Source organism: Silene latifolia, chromosome 8, assembly GCF_048544455.1.
Source record: "Silene latifolia isolate original U9 population chromosome 8, ASM4854445v1, whole genome shotgun sequence".
Classification (NCBI taxonomy): domain Eukaryota; kingdom Viridiplantae; phylum Streptophyta; class Magnoliopsida; order Caryophyllales; family Caryophyllaceae; genus Silene; species Silene latifolia.
This window is the reverse complement of record NC_133533.1, coordinates 108,549,466-108,572,690: the sequence shown is the minus strand read 5'-3', so window position 1 is coordinate 108,572,690 and position 23,225 is coordinate 108,549,466. Positions and strand designations below refer to the sequence as shown.

The window sequence follows — 23,225 nt, the reverse complement described above, 5'->3', positions numbered from 1 at the left end:
TATAATATTATTAATAATATTTATATTATATTATCATATTTATTTTTTAGTTATTATTATTAATATATTATATCATTTAATATATTATAATATTATTAATAATATTATTTATATTACTATATTATTCTTATTACTTCCTCCCATCCACTCCAATGGTAACATGGGGTGTTTCACATGTTTTAAGAAAAGGTGGGAAAAGGGAGGGTATTTGTGTCATACAACTAAAGTATTAAGAAAAAGGTGAAAATGATAAAGTGAAGATTAGAGGGAAAAATTAGTTTTTAATTTCACTGCCAACAATTTCTACAAAGTTGAGTGAAAGTACAAGTTACTTTACAAATTGGAAGAAAGTACAACTCCAAATTAAACTTTCCTGCCAAAATTTCAACTTTGCGCCAAAAACCAAAAATTATAAATTTTCATTACAAATTTACAAATTGAAAGTACAAATCTCAGCATTCTTTATACACTTCTCTGCCAACTTCCATATTCTTCCATCTTCTCTGCCAACTTCCATATTCTTCCATCTTCTCTGCCAAACTTCCATATTCTGCCATAACACAAAAAAAAAAAAAAAAGCAAACATAAAATATCTTCTACAAGAACAATAAATACAATTAACATTTTAATCAAATTTCTAAAATGGGAAAGACTAACCTGAAGGACGATGAAAAGGACGGCATTGCACATTTCTTGCTTGTGAATTCTGAGAACTTGGTCCCCATGAAGGGCAAAATTTCAGAAGCTGCCTGCAAGTGGAACATTACAGGGAAGACGGTATGGCTTTGGTGGACTCGAGCAAAGAAAAAAATAGCTGATGGTGAGACGATTCACTTGCCATCAGGCAGGTTAGGCAACACAAGCAATCCAAAAATCATCATTGACAAAGAGAGACTGAAGAGCATACCAAAGAAAAATCGTGCCTCAATCGAAAAACTTGCAAAAAAACTTGGAGTTGGATATGGAACTGTCCAACGTTGGGTTAAGGCGGGTATGGTAAAAAAGCATACCAATGCAATACACCCAAGCCTAACTGATTCAAACAAACTAGAAAGGCTCATATTTGATGGAAGCATGATGAAGACAAGTGGAGACGCATTATTTTGAAGAGACGCAACACTTTTTGAAAAACTGCATAAAGGAGTGAAGTATGATTGAAGGTAAATGCAGTAGGTTATTTATGTATTTTTATTTTGAACATTGAAGTCCAATGTTACAATGTTTATGAAAGAAACATTGTCAGATTGTTTAATTCCTAAACATTGTCAGATTATGCAATATGTAATGAATGTTTTTAAGTTTTCATATCAGGACTATTTAATCATATTATTCATAGTATTAGGTCATCATTGTTGACAGCAGCTACGAGGCTCTCAGGAGGGACTTGTTCCTCTCAACATTGAGCTTCGGTTGGTCATTTAGTGCCGCCTTAACCAAGATTGGGGTGGCATCTAAAATGACCAATGCTCATTTACTGCCGCCAAAACCTGCCACAAACCAGAGTGACATAAATATGATCATTGATTTGGGTGCAAAGCAATGATCATGTTTAGCCTTCTTCAATAGTTAGTGAAGGGGTGGCATGAACATGGCATCCTTTTAGGAACGACTACCAACACCAACAGCTAACAAAAAATCCCCTCATTTAAAAATCATAGGGTCAGACTTATAAAATCAGAATCAGGTAAACCAGCGGCGTAAGACGAAATCAAGTACTAACAGCATACCACCAGCAACAAAAATCAATAAAGCCTCTAAAAACCAACAAATTACCAATATCCATACCAACAGCAACAACTAACCATTTAAACATCATGGGTCAGACTTATAAAATCAGAATTAGGTAAACCAGCGGCGTAAGACGAAATCAAGTACTAACAGCATACCACCAGCAACAAAAATCAATAAAGCCTCTAAAAACCAACAAATTACCAATATCCATACCAACAAAGAACAACTAACCATTGACTTATAAAATCGAGAATCGATAAACCAAGTAGCGTAAGACGAAATCAAGTACTAACAGCATACCACCAACAACAAAAATCAATAAAGCCTCTAAAAACCAACAAATTACCAATATCCATACCAACAGCAACAACTAACCATTGACTTATAAAATCAGAATCAGATAAACCAGCGGCGTAAGACGAAATCAAGTACTAACAACATACCACCTGCAACAAAAATCAATAAAGCCTCTAAAAACCAACAAATTACCAATATCCATACCAACAGCAACAACTAACCATTGACTTATAAAATCAGAATCAGATAAACCAGCGGCGTAAGACGAAATCAAGTACTAACAGCATACCACCAGCAACCAAATCAAAACACAACACATCGAAAAATAGAACCACAAATCAAAAATTAGGGACGCATTTAATAACCATTTCGCTTTTAAAAGAGGGAAAAGGGCACGAAACCTGGGTAGAAAACAACACATCATCTTAAATGCATCTTTATTCTTAGGAAGATCATAATCTATGAATTCGTAGTTAGGATCATCATAACCCGCATGAACAAAGTCAAGAGTGTCGGGAACAACTTCAGCAAGTACATGAGGAGTTCGAGCCGCTTCTAGTGATGCAATAAACCCAAGAGAAGGATCGGGTAAATCATCATACTCAGGAGTTTCTGGAACCTCAGTTTCAGGAGTTTTCGGAACCTCAGTTCCCAGATCATATGGATCAAACGAGTCGGGTACATGTTCATTCGAAATAAGAGAGTCGTCATGATAACCGGAACCACAATCACAATCTGAACCACAATCACTACCATGACGATCCATCTTTATACCAGATCTGATTGTTTAATTAATTGATTGATGAGAATAAGAAATTAATCGATGACAGAATATTTTGGTTTTCGTGATTGAGTTTGAACGAGAGAAAGAGAGATGGATTCCTAAGTAATGGATCAATTTGGTGTTTTTTTACGATGAAGATGAAAATGAATTTGGGCGGAATAAACGATGAAGATGAAGATTGAGAGATGGGTCGGTGGGCGGAATAAACGATGAAAGAAATTGAGTGAATGGTTTTGGGTGGGATAATTAGGCAGTGGGTGGGTAGAGTAAATGGGTTTAGGTGGGTTGGTGAGTGTTTAATGTAGGTTAGTAGGTACAATTAATGAAATTTGACAATGACATTTTCTGTAATTAAAATGTGCAAATGAGGGTAATTTGGTCAAGTTTTTTGCTAAAAAGGGAATGGGTAGTTTGGAGTGGATGGTCCGTTTATAGTAACTGTAACCTTTGGAGTGGATGGGAGGAAGTATTATTATATTTATTATTATATTACTATTATATTTTTTTATTATTATCTCCCTTTTTGTTTTTCATTTTCCTTTTTTTATTCGCATTTTGAGGCGTGCATTCACCTATGGACGGTTCGAAAGGATAATTCATGTCAGCCGACCCCAAATTATTTTGTGATTAAGGCTCTGTTGTTGTTGTTGTTATTGTTGTTGTTGTTGTTGTTGTTGTTGTTGTTGCTGCTGCTGCTGCTGCTGCTGCTGTTGTTGTTGTTGTTGTATTAGATTATTATTATATTGATATTGATATTTTATTATTATTAATAATAATGAATAATATTATTATAACATTTATTATTATTATTATTATTGTTATTATATTATTATTATTATTATTATTATTATTATTATTATTATTATTATTATTATTATTATTATTTTTATTATTTCAGTTCAGTTCAGATCAATTCAGTTCAGTTCAGTTCAACTCTATTAAGTTCAGTTCAGCTCTATTAAATTCAGTTCAGACAATTTCTTCATTCCAAAAGAACAGGGCATAAGTCTCACATCTTCATGATATATTTTCTTTCAATGAAATTTTTTTTGGCTCAATTAAGGCTCACATCGTACATTTGGCTCAATTAAGGGCTCTCTCTTGGCTCACCAAAGGCCACATTGTTAAGCTCAATTTAGGCCGCAATATTAGGCTTATCATAATGCCATGTTCCGGTACTATTTGAAAAAGTGGGTATGTAAAATTTATTCAGGTCCAACCAGTCCGTCCGGTCTTGGACCGGAATTGTTGAGGTCCGGTCCCGGTCCGGAATTTTTATAATCCGGTCCGAAATTTTTGACGATTCCGACTCTGGTCCAAACCGGTTCCGGTCCGATTTTGGACCGATGTCCAGCCCTAGTTGTTGGGATCGGACATCTTAGCTTCTCAGGTATATGCTTTTTTAAGTGTTAGGTTCCCCACAGACGCCGCCAATTATTTTAGGTATAAATACACTTTATGTTAAATGCACACGAGATTAATGAATGACTAAGTACTGCTAAGATTGATTCGACCGTTGTATCTTCCCGCGGACATGAGGTCCTTGGGTTGACTATCCTCTGTCGGCCAATACTTGAAAGAAGAAAACCTAGCCTCGAGGGATTCCGAGGAAAGGCCCTCCAATGCCAAAGTTAGACTTCTGAACTCACGTGTGTCGGTTAGGTTTCTCCTGAGGAGTTATCATGCAATTGTAGTGAGAGAAAGTATTATGTTTATAGAGTTGGATCGGAGATAAAATACCTTATAAGGTTAATAATGTTCCCTATTTATTGGGAGCAACTGTACGAGTTGAGAGTGTCCACGTGGTCTCGTTCGTATTATTGACATGGTATAGGACGAGAGCTTCGAGCGTTGGCTCTGGTGCCAAGCATATGTTTTTCTCCCGGACATCATGTGTTATGCATTTAGTTAGTCTTCCTTAAGATAAAAGTATCTGTCTTATCATTTGGTCCTAAATTATGTGCCTCATCAATTGCCAAAAGAGTCATCAATTGCCAAAAGAGTCATTTTAATAGCCATGTTCAAGTGTACCATGAAAAGATAAACACAAATTCTTATTTAAGATAGATTTATCCGTTTATTAGTTTAAGATGACTCAAGTAGTTAGCATAAGACAAAAGTATAATGCATGGAAAAATAGTAAAACATTTGTTTTATATGCTCAAGTAGGTTGATACTTAACCCGTTTTAATATAAGACAGATACTTTTATCTTAAGGAAGACTAACTAAACCCTAAAATAGGAAAAATACGGCCGGATTCCTTTAATTTATACTTGGATTTGTGAAGAAAACCTTCACTAGGACTTGTGATGCAGGACGTAATTTTTTAAGGCTTTTTAGATCGGAGTATAGTCTTAGTTTATGTTGACTACCTATATGGAATTTATAAATAGAAACCCATAAGGCCATAGGGCCATAATTTATACTTGGATTTAGTGAAGAAAAATTGAAGATTCCCAAACCCATAAGGCCATAGGGCCATAATTTATACTTGGATTTAGTGAAGAAAAATTGAAGATTCCCAAACCCATAAGGCGGGGCCATAGGGCCATAATTAAAGAGTTAAGATTAAGGCACAGAGCACACCGCACATGGAATATATATTAGTTAAAGACTCAAACTATCTATAAATAGAAACCTAACCGAGTTCATTTCAACACAAACATAATAAATCCAAACCCTAAATTCTCTAGCTATACTACTTTTACCTTCTAATTCAGTACTACAAATCTTGAACCACATTATTCAAATGGGTATCCTATCAGTCCCAAAGAACGTACAACGTTCCTCCAACTTTGTTCGGTACAACCCGAAATCAGACCGCTTTAAAATAAATGGGTTTCACCATATCGAGTTTTGGTGTGGTGATGCCACCAACACAAGTCGTTGCTTTTCCAACGGCTTCGGCATGCCGTTGGTGGCGAAATCTGACCTTTCAACTGGCAACCTTGCCCACGCCTCGTACCTCCTACGCGGCGGTAATCTTAGCCTCCTTTTCACTGCGGCGTACCCACCCAACCTATCCACCACAAAAGGCATTTCTAGTGCTGTCATCCCCACATTCGATTATGAGACCCACTTGTCCTTTACCACCGCCCACGGCCTTGCTGTCCGAGCTGTGGCCGTGGACGTTGAAGATGCTGGCGTGGCATTCTACGCCAGCGTTGAGGCTGGGGCAAACCCGGTCGCAGAACCTGTCCTTCTGGAAGGACAGGTCACCATTTCTGAAGTGCAACTTTATGGTGACGTGGTATTACGCTACGTGAGCCATGCAAATGCCTATAATGGTTGCTTATTGCCCAAGTTTTCACCTGTAAACAAAGATGATAACTTCAATGAATTCGGTATCATGGGGCTTGATCATGTCGCGGCTTGTGTGCCCGATTTAGCCCTAACATGTGATTACATCAGGGCGATAACCGGGTTTCACGACTTTGTTGAGTACGATGCTGAGGACATGCTTGGACTCACAGAGACAGCTATTAAAACCGTGTTTATGGCAAACAACAACGAGTCTCTCGTCCTAAACGTGTCAGAGCCCGTAAAGGGGACTGAGCGAAACAGCTACGCTCAGACGTTCCTGAATCATAACAAGGGGTCAGGGGTTCAACACCTGGCTCTACTAACCAACGATATTTTTAAAACAGTGAAAGAAATAAAGAAAAGGTCGGGATCCGGTGGGTTCGACTTCATGCCCCCACCACCATCCGAGTACTACAAGGAAATGAGGAAGTGGGCAGGAGATGTGTTAACTGAGGAGCAAATACTCGAATGTGAGAAATTATCAATCAAAGTTGATATGGATCATGAAGGTGTCGAACTTCAGACTTTTACGATTCCAATTGGCGACAGGCCGACTTTGGTACTTGAAATTATACAAAGGATTGGTTGTATGGTTGAGGGAGAGGATGGGAAGATGTATCAAAAGCCTGCTTGTGGTGGTTTTGGCAAGGGCAATGTTAAGAGGCTTGTTAAGTCCATTGAAGACTATGAGAAAACTCTTGGGCTTTCCGATCACGATGTTCTTGCGTGATCGAAAATTATAAAATACAATTACAGATCGATTTCTTACATTGGTAACGGTTAGTTTTACGAAAAAAATATATGGAGGAGAGAGTCTTATGTAAAACCGTTTTATATGTAAAACTAATAAATAAGTTACTATAAGTAATTTCTTTAAGGAAATGTTTTAGTCAATCAGTTTTACTTACACTTTTAACCTTAGTATTTGGGTAAAACCGTCTCACACAAGTATTAAAGTACTCCGAAATGTAATGTGGTCGGCTCTCAATTTAACGAAATGATGTTTATTTTCCTAATTACACTTTTTACTCAACGCAAATACGCAATAAACGTTGGAAAATGAAAAGGCGCCACCCGGTGACACCCAATTTGGGCGCCACCCTCTCACATTGGGTGAGTGGGGACCCTTTCAATTAAAAAGGGTTGTGAGAGGGTGGCACCCAATTTGGGCGTCACCTGGTGGCGCCCTATCATAAACGTTTACCCTTTCATTAACGCTCCCTTCAATTCTCTTCTTCGCTCAATGCAGTACCTATAATTAGTTAATTACCACGACATAACATTGACGGTTTTGAAGAAACTACACGTCATTGAAGTACTTAATTGACCTGAATTTGTTCAAAATATTTGGTATAATTCAATTGCAGATACTTATGTAAGGCAATTTTATACAAATTTATCATAAAATAGAATCTATTAATATTTAATAACAACTTTTGCCCACTAATAAGGTTTATGTTTGAATCCGTTTTTACAATTATATTAATGTAAATCTGCATTACACAAGACTAACTCTAATTCAATTACTGCAAGGAAGCTTCCCAATGGAGGAGAAAAAGTTCATAATACAAGTCTAAGAAGGTTCCTCTCTAAACCAACACAAATTCTTGTTTGTGACGGCACATATCCGTCACTCAAGAGTGACGGATACCATTTTACCTCACAAAGTACCCACTTTTTCTCTCTCTGCAACACTATTCATGTGGTCCCCTTTCTCCACTAACCCATTTTGTTACCATTTTATCTCACAAAATATCCGCCATAAATGGTAACCCGTCACAAGGGAGACCAATTGCTAAACCAATTAGCGGTTCCTCTCTAAACCAATTAGCAATAGAGGTAGTAACTCCTTGTCTTATATGGGATAGTCTTCTCTAATTTTTCAATGTGAGATTCTTACACGTGAAACTCATATGGGTTGAAGCTTATTCTCAACATCCACAAATAATAACGATGCGCGTCGTTAACCACGTCACCCTGCTTCACTATTTCTTCTTGCCATCCACCCACACTGCCACCAAACTGATGATAAATGTTGCCTACTTACTAAAATCAGCTTAGGACATAAATAAAAATACATTTTGTATTTATCGTTATTATTGTATAAGAGTTTTCACCATCGTATAATATCAACGAAAAGTTAAAATAATACAATAATTCATCAAGGATGACATTCACTCAAACTAATGTTTAGCTGCTTTTCTTTTTTTTTGGTGAAATGTGAGCTTTGATATATTAATTAATCAGAAGAACATTACAGCATTTTCCAGAATTCCGCATCAAGAAGACCATTACATAGCACCTACACTAAACATTAATGTCAATACTACTTAGCCATTGCCTGTCCCTTGATTGCACAACCTTCTTCAGCTTCTGCTTGACTCTACTCTGAACCTGTTGCTGTATTAGTCGGATAATCTGAGCAGGGCACCTAAGCTTGAGATCCAGTCTGCACTGATTCCTTTCCATCCAAATAGTATACCAATAAGTCATTCTGGTAAGACTGACCGACCACCTGATTCTTCACTTTTGAACAATTACCTGTCCTGATTAGCAGCTTCTTCTGGAGCCAAATTTCTAAGCCTGTAAGAATTTGTTGACTATAGGCACAGTCAGCAAACAAATGAGAATGAGTTTCAGGCCCCCTTCACATAGAACACAATTATCAGTATCAATCACTCCAAGCTGAGACAATTTAACTCTTGTATTCAGAGCTTGTCTGCAAATCAACCAAGCAATGAAAGCCTGCTTGGGAACATTCCAATCATTCCATACATCCTTATACCATGGTACAGAGGGGTGTGATCCCTGCAACCATTGGTATCCAGAGCTTATAGAGTAGCCTTTAAGGTCAGCTACCCATTGATTACCATGAAAACCACCAGAGAGAAGTCCACGAAGCTTGCAAATATTCCTCCAATTCCAGTTGGAATCTTGAGGAGGTTGATAAATATCCCAGTCAAGGCCTTTCATATACACATGATCTATCCATAACACCCAAAGTCTGTCTGCTTTTGTGTATATCCAGTTAACTAACTTGCCAACCATGGCCACATTCCACACCCCAGCTTCTTTGATTCCCAGTCCCCCCCCCTCCTTCTTGCTGCAGCACACATCATGCCAGGCCACAAGAGGGGATCTGTGGTACTCAGTGTCCCCATTCCATAGATAATTGCGACAGATTGCCTCAATTCTCTTTATCACTCCTTTGGGGATCAAAAAAATTGAACACCAGTAGTTATGTAGAGTACTGAAAACTGAGTTAATCAATACCAGCCTCCCTGCATAACTCAATTTCCTGGCACCAATACTCCTAATCCGTGCCATAATCTTCTCAATCAACACATTGCAATCATTCCTAGTAAGTCTCTCAGCCTGGATAGGAACACCCAAGTATTTAAAGGGGAGCTTACCTTCAGTGAAACCAGAAATCTCAGTAATATCCTGCTTCAGACCTGCTGTAACCCCATTAAACACTACCTCAGACTTAGCTGCATTAACCCTAAGTCCTGAAGTAGCAGAAAAAGTAGCCAAAGCCCTTAGCAGCAACATAATAGATTGAGTCTCTCCTTTGCAAAACATCAATAAATCATCAGCAAATAACAAGTGGGTCAGCTTGAGGCTCTTACAAAGTGGGTGGTATCTGAAGAACCATTTATCAGTTGCATACATCAGAACCCTAGATAGATATTTCATGCAGATACAAAAAACAAGAGGAGATATAGGGTCCCCCTGTCTCAACCCTCTTCTTCCTTTAAAATATCCAAAGCTAGCACCATTAAGATTGAGGGAATAAGAAGTTGTAGTAATACAGGTCATCACCATAGTTCTAAACCTACTAGGGAAATTTAAGACCTCCAACATCTGATCCACAAAAGGCCATTCAATAGTATCATAGGCTTTTTGCAAGTCTAGCTTGAACATGCATCTAGGAGAAGCCATTCCCCTAGAATAGAGTCTCACAAGGTCCTGACAGATAAGAATATTTTCAAGTATACGCCTCCCTTTAACAAAGGCACCTTGATTTTGACTAATGATATCTGGCAGAATTAATGCAAGTCTAGTATAGAGAATCTTTGAGATGGACTTGTAAATCACATTGCAGCAAGAAATTGGTCTGAAGTGCTTAACACTTGTTGGTCTATCCACCTTAGGAATCAAAGTGATCACTGTAGAATTAATCTGGTTTAAAAGCTTTCCAGTTGTGAAGAAATCAGCAATAGCTGCACAAACCTCCTCACCCACAATGTCCCAAGCATCCCTATAAAATTGACTATTAAAGCCATCAGGCCCTGGTGATTTACTCTTGGGAATGCTGAAGATACTCTGTTTGATTTCCTCAACTGTAACTGGCCTATTCAGAATATTCCAGTGTTCATCTGTACAACATGGCCCCCTTCTAACCACAGACATACTAACAGGATCAGTAGCAGTATGAGTACCCAGCAAATCCTGATAATAAGATAAGAAAGCACCCTGGATTTCATCACCCAGTACACTGCACACAACTTTCCATGCATATCCTCTATCTGCAAAACTTTGTTCATCATTATCCTCTTCCTGATAGCTTGATGGAAATAAGAAGTATTGAGATCACCTTCTAAGGACCACTGAATTTTAGCTTTCCGAGTCAAGAAGTTATCCCTAGCTGAGATAAGTTCCTTTAATTCAGTGGCCAGCTCCATTTCCTGTTGAATAATCTCCAAATTTCCAGGCTCATCCATAAGCTGTTTCTGAAGGTTTTCCAACAAAGTACTTGCTATACTAGTACTATTCTCAATATCAGAGAAACATGACTTGTTCAAGCCTTTGAGCACTGGTTTCAAAGCTTTCAATTTCTTAATGAGGCAGAACATTTTAGTCCCACTGTAAGACCTACCCCAAACAGTAGCTACTTCACTAATAAAAGTTTCAGCTTTACCCCACATATTAAAGTACTTAAAGCTTCTCCTCCCACCAATTTCAATATTGCTATCCACTACAGTACATGGACAGTGATCAAACATGCCCTCAGGATGGAAATGAGCCACATAATCCCCATAAGACTCCATCCAATTCTGGTTGCCCATGACCCTATCTAGCCTGCTATAAACCCTATCTGCAGGAGCCTGCTTGTTAGACCAAGTATACAGGGCACCTGTAGCCTGTATATCCTCCATGCCACACAATGAGACACACTCCTGAAAAAACTCCATCTCTGCTTCAGTGGTATTACCCCCAGCCGTTCAATAGTAGACAAAACAGCATTGAAATCTACCATCCATAACCAGGGACCAGTACAAAAATTAGCAGTCTCCTTCAAAAAATCCCAATGAGCATTTCTATCATGTAAATCATTGAATGCATATATCATAGTTAAATAAAATTGAGCAACTTTAAAAAAAATGTGTTATATGGCAATGCAAGTCCTCTATCCCATTTTGTGTCTGATCTCATGTCGAAATTTCGATCTCCTTGTTACATATACTCACTTTTATATAAACTAGGTTTAGTGTCCGGCTTTGCCCGGGGTACCTCTATTTATTGTTAAATTTTATTTTCATTGAAATAAATTATGTTGGAGTTGTCTAACTCACACGTAAACTATTTGTAATATATTTTTCTACGGCATATCTTGTAATTATGATGAAATGTAAAATTTATTTTCAAATTATGAGACACGTTCACTACCCCGCTATTAATATTATTACTTTCACAATATTCTTTCTTAATATCATTACGTTCACTACTCCCGTGGTTACTATTCGTTCTTTTACTAATTCCTCTATTTTTTTTCTGTTAAATTCATTATTCCCGTTAGTTTTATCCGGCTTATATTTAAATAAATAAAATATTTCCTTGAGTCGATTGGTTATTTAATTGTTCATACTTTTTCTCATTGTTACCAATGTTACTTTCACTACTGCCACGCACTATCATTATTATAAGTGTCACTACTCCCACATTAATACCGTTAATTTTATTAATCTCGTTGCTGCTACTATTACTTTTACTACATTTAAATTAATGTATAATTCTATGATGATACTAATTAATTCCATAAGTGGGGCATGTTAATTTTAAGGAAAATTACTATATTCTTGTATTTGCTAAATTTAATTACTTTAATATAATGTAATTTCAATAAATATTCTTCATCATGACATCTTTATATTATACTTTTAACCAAACTATATAATATTTACATCGAGATCCCTTTATCAGGTCCATCACACGGTGCTAGCGATTTAAAACTATATAGTATAATTAATTTGTATAGATTTATTTAATTACATTGAAGTCCGTTGATTTCTGGAATTAATATATAGTATTAATTATCGCCATTTTCATTAGTTAAAAAAAATTGAACATGTGATCTCGACTTCCCATACAATTGTTTGAGAACATTACTACTAATATGCTTACACTATAAATTTTAAAAAGAAACACACATTATGGTATCATATTCAAATATGGCAAATTCTCATAAATAAATAATACCATATGTTAAATCTTACCAAAATGATCCCAAGTACGAATCCTCTATATACTCCGTGAAATATTAGGTGAAACTAGGAATATTCGTGCTCAATTCACCTTAATCTACAAATTGAGCCTAATAGTTGAGATTATTCAATAAAATTGTTGGGCTTAAAATATAAGAGTATGATTCTTATGTATTTAGCAAAATGTTTTAAGCTATTTATCAGTGGCATTTCGAGTTCATGGGGTTCAAGGTTCAGTTGAATCCCCACTAGTAAATATATGTACAATTTATGTCAAGTAATAGATAATTGAAGCAAGTTTGTTAGGTGGTAAGAAAACAAGAAGTCTCTCTCAGAGGTTACGAGTCCGATCCCTACCGTAAACATCTTTAAGTGTTCTTTTTCATATTTTTTAGATTTTTTGGTATTTTTCTTTTCCATTCCTCTATGAAATTTGGGTATTCTTTTGATATTTGACCATATAACTTACTCTATTTATTTCTTTTTATTATCCTCTCCTTAAAAATGTATAAAGCCCTAAGAAAAAGTTACAGTTACATCAGTGTATAGAATCTTCTATACATTACGAGTAATGTAATGACACCTGGCAAAGGTGGGACATGATATGAATTTTTTTTTTACTTTGATTTTGTTATATTTGGCAACCAAAATTTTAAAAATAAAATGTGAAATTTATAATTTTTCCCAAATTTTATTATTAATTCTTTAAACTATAATTTTTTTCATATTTAGATAGATAATATTTTCACATTTTTTTCTTGTTTTTCGTTATTTTCATCATAATTTTTTCCCCTGACAAACACCTCAACATCAATCCTACCACCACCAAGGTACCAACATCGCCTACTCCCGTCAATCATCACCTGCGGAATCGACAACCCCCACGCCGGCAAACAGTTCGTGGCTATTTCGGTTCTCGTGAAATGAGTAAAATATTAAGCCATTTTTAGTGCATCATCATTAGTTTAAGGGTTTTTTTAACGTGTAGGGCACACATTAAAAAGCCAACAATTTATTCTCAATTTTTTATCAATAGGTCTTGATCGAGGGATTCAGCCCTTACCCCAAATATTTGCCAGATTCTCTTATGATCAATGTCACAATATTATGGTGTAAGTATTTTGCAATATATAATAAGATTAGTATAACATATTATCTTTAAGATATTTCTAACAATTTTTCCTCCTTACTTTCTCATATTTCCTTCCATATTGAAAATAATTCCCCCATACTTCTCCAAATTCTCTCCATAATTAAATAATAAATGCCACAAGTTCAAATATTATTCGTAGTGTATAGAAGATTCCGTACACTAAGTGTAACTGTAGCATCCCCTATCCACTAAATGAATATGTGAACTCATAATTAATCTTTTCATCAAATTATATAATTTTTACTAAACTACAAATATTTTAATTAAAATATAAATAATATAAACTATAAAATATTAAATCTTTTATTGATGTATTATTAAGAATGAGTTGACTCATACTATGCATAAACAAAATTATAAATCATTTTGATTACTTTCATGAAAAAAAATGAGAGAATTTATAAATTAAAATCATTAGTTTTGTGACATAAAAAAAATACTTTTTTAAGAAAATATATTTCAACACATTACTCAATTCTCTTAGATTAATTTTCAGTTTCAATTTTTTTTTCTCGAAACAAAATACAATAACCGGAAAAATGAACAATTACGTTAATGAGATATCACTATTATTTTATAGTTCAATTTTACTCAGTTTTCTTGAATAATTTTACAGTCCAGTTTTTTTTTTCATATCAAAATATAATGACGTGAAATATGAAAATTTAATGAGGTGTTAATTTTGCATGATTAAGTAATACAAAAATAAAAATTCTATAAATACCGCGCATTCATTGTGCGGGATCTAAACTAGTCTTCCATAAAGCTATTGTCTTTCTTTTAAATCGAGTATAAAAAAATATGTCATCATGCAATATTATTCGTAGATTAATAATCTACTGCCATCTTCGTTACAACATTGTTCATATTTTTTCAACTCAAAGTGGATATTTTCACTTTTAACATTGTCTTTTTTATAATTAACATAAGAAAACAAATTGGGTTGAAAGTACCATATAAATTTTTGGTGGAAAAATTTCAAGTCAAGACTAGAACCCCATTATTGGAATCCTAAAAACACCAATGCTACCTACCATAAACTCACAAATAGGATCCTACAACCTGTTGTACAGTAGCATTGTACAACAAGCCCATATATTACATATTAAATTATCTAAGCCCAATAAAAACAATTCTATACATCTCAGTTCTCCCTAATTCTGATTTCTCTCCAGTCGAAAAACCCTACCCCCTCTTACTCTTCTCTAAATTTCTCTTAAACGATCCGTAATTCTAATTCTAATATGGTAAAAAGAAAGCAATTGACATCATAATCAAGGAAGAAAAACACATCTAATAATATTTTGGTGAACAAGAAGCAATTTACATCATCATCAAGAAGGAAAAATGGATCTAATAATACTTTGAGGTAAATTTCTATACCAATCATACGAACAATTATTAGAAGAATACAAGTTCAAAAATTCGAGTACATAAGAATACGAGCTATTAAGATAAGAATATGAGCTAATGTAAAAAGAGTACGAGCTTAAAAAAAATCACGAACTTAAAAATACAAGCACATGAGAATACGAGCTATTAAGATAATAATACGAGCTAATGTAAAAAGAATACGAGTTTAAAGGATTACGAGCTTAAAAATACGAGCGCATAAAAATATGAGCTATTAAGATAAGAATACGAGCTAATTTAAAAAGAATACGAGCTTAAAGGGATCAAGAACTTTAAAATACGAGCACATAAGAATATGAGCTATAAAGATAAAAAAAATATGAGCTAATGTAAAAAGAATACGAGCTTCAACTATTTTCATGCATTAAAAATTTTGGATAATTTTTTTTTCCTCACGAGTTACGTCATATGATTTGTTCCATATATTCAATTAATTATAAAAATTTAAAGGAGAATATGATTCATTAACTGGATGATGGATGAAGATGGAGAGGAGTTAGAAAAATATGGAAGCAGTCAGAGAAAGAAGGAGGATTGAATTCAAAATTGGATTACGTTATTTTTTTTTTAAAGTATTTGAAAAAAGACTAAAATAACCTTGGATGTACAATGCTCAGTACATCCAGTTGTATAATCTTGAAACTGCCATAAACTCCTTATATTTGTTAAATTACTTACTCGTATTTCATACACACACACAAAAAAAAACTTACTATGTTATTATCTGATTTTATACTCATAGTTGCTTTGTTTATTAACACCCACGGAGCAAGAGGGCTCTAGAAATTACCATTGCATCTTTGGTGCAATGATTTTTTTTTGAAATTGGGTTAACTTTTGGTTTTTCCTTCAATTTGTTATATTATAGTATTATTAACTTCTACGTAAATTTAATTTCGATTTATTTTAAATTCAAATTGTTACTCTTTAAGTGTCTTAATAAAGACTCAAGAGTGAAAAGATGTCATCACCTCTTGTCCTCTTGTACAAAACTTAGCGATTAACTAGTGTCTTTGCAGTTGGAAACAATACTTTAATGGCTTCCTAGATTGCATCTTAGATTCGCTTCCTTTCTACTTGTGTAGTTAAATATGAGACGAGGGTTGACCACATTAAATGCAGAGCCACTAGGAGGTTCACTTGAGGTATGGTTCGGTTCGGATAGGGTTTCAGAAAATAATGTGCATATTGTGTTGAGTTTATGGTCCCTGTATTTAAGACCATCCCCAAGCAAGGTCGCGACTTTGTTGGGTCACCTTAACCAATAATTAAGCATGAGATTAGCGTGATCTTTTGGTTGCTCTTAACCTTATAAAATCAATTTGCGACCTCTTTGGTTGCTCTTGACCTTATTAGGTCAATTGGTGAACCAATAGGTGTCTAATTATCATTGGTCGTAACAAAACAAAAAGGGTTGGAAGGTGAAAAATGATTGGGTTGATGACCTAGGTCGCGACCTTCTGCTTGGCAGATGAAAATGGGTCAAGGTTAATAAGGTGGGATTAAGAGTAAAATGGGGTCGCGACCTAATTAGCGCGACCACTGCTTAGGGATGGTCTAAGAAGATAAGGGGTGAAATAAGTACCCATTAAAATTTTAAGCGTTAATAATTGTTAATCGCAATCCTGGAATTAGTACACAGGCACTTTTTTTTTTTTGGAAAAGGAGAACAGATATATTAAACATAAACAAGAAAGTTCAATATAAACTAAGGGGAAGGTCCGGGGATAAAGGAGTACAAATGTTGGCAAGATCCAAATTATACAAGGATAAAACAAAAGGGGGACAACATCCCAGCTAAAAACACCGCCATTGGAGCTTGAGTCGCGCAAGGCGAACTTGGAAATGCCATCCGCCACATGATTTGTTGATCGCTTCTCATAGATAATGATCGTTGAAGGTGAGACTTTTAAAAGATCCCTGCACTCCAAAATAATATTAGTAAAAGGTCCACAAGGAGCCGAATTACCCAAGATCGCATTAACCGCAAGAATGCAATCAGAACTTATAATAAAATTCTCATCGTTGGAAGCCGCAAAAATAATACCATTCCTTATCGCAATGAGCTCGGAGACGAAGGGGTTAGGGGTTAAAATTCTAGAGGACCAACCTTTTATCCAAACACCTAAAGAGGAACGAGAAACACATGCAAGACCAGCTAGGGAGAAGGAAAGACAGAAAGCCGCATCGACGTTGATCTTAGACGACCAACTAGGCGGGGGAGGGGCCCAACGGTTTGGGTATATATGGGTGACAGGTGCTGGGCAAGAGGAAAAGGGGTTGGCAGGTAGGGGGGGCTGATTTGGCGTGCTGAGGGGGACGAAATTAGGTGTACAGGAGGTGCTGATGCTTTTGTAATACCCCGAATAAAATTAATTTTAAGATATATATATATATTAATAGGACCATTAGAGACTTTATAGACTAAACTCGTATATTTTTCTGTATACATGAAGACGGCTCCATTTTAGTAATTTGTCTAAGAGTATATGAGTCGGACGGTCGGACCCGTTACAACATTCATTTTTACTACCCCGTATTGGATAACTATTAGAAAAGAAATAAAAGAAGCAAAAAAAAAAAAAAAAAAATACACCAAGCCACGTAAGTTACCTAGTGACTCACCTAGAGGATACTTTGTTGAGTACACAAAGTATGTACGCAATACGGCAACATCATCAGAATTATTAGAAGCCATCAAACGAAGGATATGTAAGATATAAAAGGGAAAAGAATAAGGAAGTTAGCCGAGGGAGATCAAGACAGATTTTGTAGCAACAAGTCAATAGGTAATATTAAGGTATGATTTTGGGACTCTTTATCGATATAAGTAATTGTTTACATTTGAAATAACAGATTAGAAATGATCGGTTTATATGTTTTATTGTTAATTTTATCTTATGAATGTTATACTGCTCACATGTTATGTTATTTACCGTCTTATGAGTATATGACTGTTATAAGGTTGTTGTTGTCATATTGCATAATTGGCCAATTGTAGCATTCAGGATACAATTATTGATTTGAGATGACATTACGTCGTAACCTGTGTACACAGAAGGGGCGTTGGCTCCGGGAGTACTCCATATATAAACAAAAGGGGGCGTTGGCCCATGAGAACTAAGGGGCGTTGGCCCGAGTGAAATTATTTTGTTCCTGTGTACATGGAGGTGGGTCTTAGACCCGGTGTGAGTGCGGATCTCCATAATGTTTCTCTAATTCAGTAATGGTAGACCGATATTAATGTCATATGAATATATATCCTGTTGGTATGGTAGTCATATAATGTTTGTGGGACACCGTGTTGGTCCATGACAGGGAATACTGTATTCCGTTAAGTTATTGTATGGGGTGATATGGTAATAAGGAGAAATTCCTACTAAATAAAGTATATGACATAAGGCCGGTGGAGGGAACTGGATCATACTCAGCCTGTAGTTGGCTGATTCCGTTACTTTCACTCTTTTTCAGGTACAGGTATCAGGGAAGGTCAAGTGTGAGCAGTTGACATTATAGAGGATAATAAGTATAAGTTGTAAATAGTTTTAAGCTTTAATAGTTTATTTATTTTAATTGTTTAGCCTTGTATTCTCCGAAGGGGGAATACGGCGGTGTCGCCCTTGTAATTCCGCTGCTGTCTATTATTAATAAAAGAGTTATTTTGAGCTACTTGCTCGTTTTTCGGGGCGTTACAGCTTTGAGCAGCGGTCCATTGAGAGGCAAGAAAGAAGGAGTGGTTGATCCAATTGGGGGCCAAAAGGAGGGTTACCACCAGAGAAGACAAGGTCGTTTCGCCTGAGCCAGAGGCGCCAAGCGAGAAAGGAGAATAGGGAAATCCAAGATTTATTAGTGGAAGTGCAATTTGTTTTTATCCAGTTTTGAAGAGGGAGGGTGTAGAAATCAGAAGGGAGGGTGAAGTTGTCCCAGACATAGCGGGCATGGGCACAGTCGCGGAGAATGTGAAGTGAAGATTCATCAATCGAAGGGTTAAAGTAGGCTGTGCATTAAGGAGAGGGGATGACAGATCTTTTGTACAAGGTGTGGTTATGTGGGAGTTTGTCCCACCAGGATAGCCAAAGGAAGAGCTTGATGCGGGGTTAGGAGGGGATGTTCCACAGCCAGTACACAACCACTTTAAACATTTCTAATGGTTGTTCTAAAGTTGACGTTTGGTTGTATATAGAATTTGACAAACGTAATTGTGAGTTTAATGTCTGTTGTTTTTTTGCTCAACCAATTGAGAATATATACAACCTTAAGAGATAATTTCTAGGTTACAAAGATATTTGCTATTCCTAATTTACCGTCAAGAACCAATAACCAATACCCCCCTCAAGTTGGAGCATGGGAGTCGGAAATGCCCAACTTGTCGAGCAACACCTTGAACTGCGGACGACCCAAAGCTTTGGTGAGAATGTCGGCCAATTGAGACTGAGTGTGAATATAGCATGGTAACACCACACCCTTACGAATATGAGTACGAATAAAATGACAGTCAATCTCAATATGTTTTGTGCGTTCGTGATAGACCGGATTGTTAGCAATGTGCATGGCACTTTGATTATCGCAATGTAGTCAAACAGGCTCATGAAAATGAATACCAATCCCGGCCAGCAGCCTCATCAACCAAAGTATCTCACATGTGGCGGCGGTCATGGCTCGATATTCGGTTTCAGTGGACGACAAGGAAACTGTGGCTTGCTTTTTCGTTTTCCAAGAGATAGGAGAGCCACCCAAATACACGAAATAAGCAGTAATGGAACGACGAGTGATTGGACAACTAGCATAGGCCGCATCACAATAGGCCTCGAGTTTGAGAGCCGAATCAGCCCGAAAAACAACACCTTGACCCGGATGACCCTTCAAATAACGAACAACTCGCAATGCCGCTTCCCATTGAGTAGTAGTCAGTTTTTGCATGAATTGAGATAGAATATGTACCGAATAGGATATATCGGGTCGAGTAAGAGTCAAGTAAATAAGCTTACCCACCAAACGCCTATACCTTGTGCCATCTTCAAGAAGAGCATCCTTAGCAAGAGCCAATTGATGTTTTTCATCCATGGGAACACTCGCAGGTTTACAACCAAGAAGACCCGTCTCAGATAATAAGTTGAGAGTATATTTCCGTTGACAAACGAATAGACCCTTCGAGCTACGTGCGACCTCAAGTCCCAAAAAATATTTCAACTTTCCCAAATCTTTCATATGAAAGAATTTGTTTAAATATAACTTAAAATTAGAAATAGCATTTCCATAATTTCCAGCAATTACTAAATCATCCACATAAACGAGAATATGAATTTCAACCCCATTTTTGCGGAAAGAAAACAAAGAATTATCGGAAGCGCTCATAATAAAACCATAAGAAGATAAAGCTGTAGCAAGTTTAGCATATCAACACCTCGGTGCTTGACGTAGGCCGTATAGTGACTTGCGAAGACGACAAACTTTACCCTTGAACCCTTTACTAAAGCCAGGCGGCATGCGCATATATACTTCTTCCGACAAGTCACCGTGAAGAAATGCATTATGAACATCCATTTAATGGAGTTCCCACTTCTTAATGGTGGCGACGGCTAAAAAAGTGCGTACAGTGACCATCTTAACCGTCAGAGCAAATGTCTCAGTAAAATCAATACCTGCTTCTTGATGATTACCGAGCACTACGAGCCGAGCTTTAAATAGTTCCACAGTACCGTCAGAATTGTGTTTAATTTTAAACACCCACATACACCCAATAGCAACTTTCCCGGATGGTAGATCACTAATCGTCCAAGTATTTTTTTTCTCAAGGGCGTGAATCTCCTCGGTCATGGCATGTTTCCATCGAGAATCACCCATGGCTTCCTTAAAGAATTTGGGCTCGATATCTCGAGTTAAGGTTGCAAGAAAATGACGGTGTGGACGCGAAAAATTATCGTAATTTACAAAATGAGTTAAAGGATAAGGACTACCTGAGACGGAATTGGCGGAGGGTGACTCTTCCAAAAGACGTGTTAATGCAATCCCAACTAACGTAATGTTTATGATTCTGATTTGGAATTTTGACTCGCTTCCCACGCCCCAGAACTTCTTCATTCGAATTTTCATTGCCGTTCTCAGTACTAGGAATTACAACGTCAATAGTTTCAGACCTGGCACCACCGTGATCGCCAAAATCAGTTGTAGGACCACTGTTGTCTTCGCCAGTTCTGTTCTCAATAGAAACAAAGTCAGTACCACTGCCATTCTCGCCACTTGCGACCCCTTCGACAGGAATGGAAATACTCGCACCCCCCTGTTTTGTGAAGGCCCAGCAACAAAACCAGTAACGGAGTCATCATCAGGAATAAAGGACTCCGTATCAGCCGCAGAATCATTAATTGAACCCGGAACTGTTTGTTGCGAGAACGGAAAAACACTCTCAATAAAACTGACATCACGAGACTGAAAATATGAACCCGTCTCAAGATCAAAAAGATGCCAACCCTTCTTTCCGAACGGATAACCAAGGAACACACACTTCCTACTACGACTATCAAATTTATCGGTGGGATGTAAATTTTTAGCATAAGCCAAGCATCCAAAAATACGAAGTAAATTTAAGTTAGCCGGTTTACCAAAGAGAAATTCAAATGGCGTTTTCCCTTGTAAAACACGACTTGGTGTCCTATTTATCAAATGCGCGGCTGTTAAGACACATTCACCCCACAAATCTGTCGGTAAAGAACTTTGAAATCGTAAAGCACGAGCTACATTAAGAATATGACGGTAGTTGCGTTCAACCCGAGCGTTTTGTTGAGGGGTTTTGACCATAGATGTCTCAAAAATCATACCATGCTCATGAAAATAAGGAATTAAAGGTTTAAATTCCGTCCCATTATCACTCCTTACTCTCTTAACAGTGGCATTAAATTGACGGTGAATTAAAGCAAAAAATTCCTTCATGAGTCGAGTTACTTCATCTTTTGATTACATTAAAAACACCCACATACTTCGAGAATAATCATCAACAAGAAAAAGAAAATAACGCGACCCACAAGATTGATGCGGATCATACGGACCCCAAACATCACAATGTAAAAGCTCAAATAAATGTTCGGCTTTATTGGTACTCAAAGGGAAAACGGACCTAGTTTGTTTAGCCCGAAAACAAATGTCATAATGCGTATTATTATCCAAATAAAGCTTAAAATTCCTAATAGATGAAAGACACTCAATTGCCTTTAAAGACGGATGACCTAACCGTTTGTGCCAAAGAGCAACATTCCCCGCATAGTCGATTGCATTAACACGACTTGGTATGTCCATAGGCAGATGATAGAGTCCATCCGCGAGAGCACCCTCACCAATCCTCGTCTTCAAGATAGGGTCCTGAATAACACAAATGGAATTAGTGAATTGGATACATAATTTTTGGGAAATAAGCAATTGTGAGACGGATAATAAATTGCAAGTAAAATCCGGAACATAAAGCACATCAAATAACACGAGGTCCTTATTAATTCTCGCATTGCCTCGATGAGTAGCTTTCAAACGAGCGCCATTTGGAAGACCCACTGCAAGCGGCGTAATAGAAACGCACTCATCTAATAGATGTAAATTTCCACACACATGGGTTGAAGCACCTGTATCAACAAGCCAAGAGACAGCGCGCTTACCATGAAGACGAATGTGGTTTTCATCAATCGTGGGCTCACCGAACACCGCATTGGTGTGAGCAGAAGTCGACCCACCCGCTGGTCCACCGGAGGCAGTACTGTGTCGTGGTTCTCGACCCTCGGGATACCCATGCTTCTCCCAACAATTCGGCTCATTGTGACCGGGTTTCTTGCAATGAGAGCACTTGAGTCGTGGTCGCCCCTGTTTCGCACCAGACCCTTGTCCACCACCTTGAACGGCGAAGGCCATTGCTGTAGAAGTATCCTAAGTTAAGGCTCAGACTTCCTCCTCCTGCATAATCCGTGAATATACGGAATCCAAGGAAGGCAAAGGAGTGATACCCAAAATAGTAGACCGTACTGTCGCATACACCGGTAGGAGACCCATTAGGAATTGACGAGTCTGCCTTGTCTC

General features: G+C 37.0%; 1 protein-coding gene across 1 annotated transcript; it reads left to right on the top strand.

The window, feature by feature from the left end:
• Positions 1-5,562: 5,562 nt before the first annotated feature.
• Positions 5,563-6,846, top strand: LOC141595706 (4-hydroxyphenylpyruvate dioxygenase-like). The gene has a single exon (XM_074415672.1). It carries the CDS (start codon positions 5,563-5,565, stop codon positions 6,844-6,846), a length of 1,284 nt encoding a protein of 427 aa, XP_074271773.1.
• The last annotated feature ends 16,379 nt before the right edge of the window (positions 6,847-23,225 follow it).

Excerpts from the sequence above, each read along its gene's own strand:
- LOC141595706 (XM_074415672.1), top strand. The coding sequence starts at position 5,563 with ATGGGTATCCTATCAGTCCCAAAGAACGTACAACGTTCCTCCAACTTT.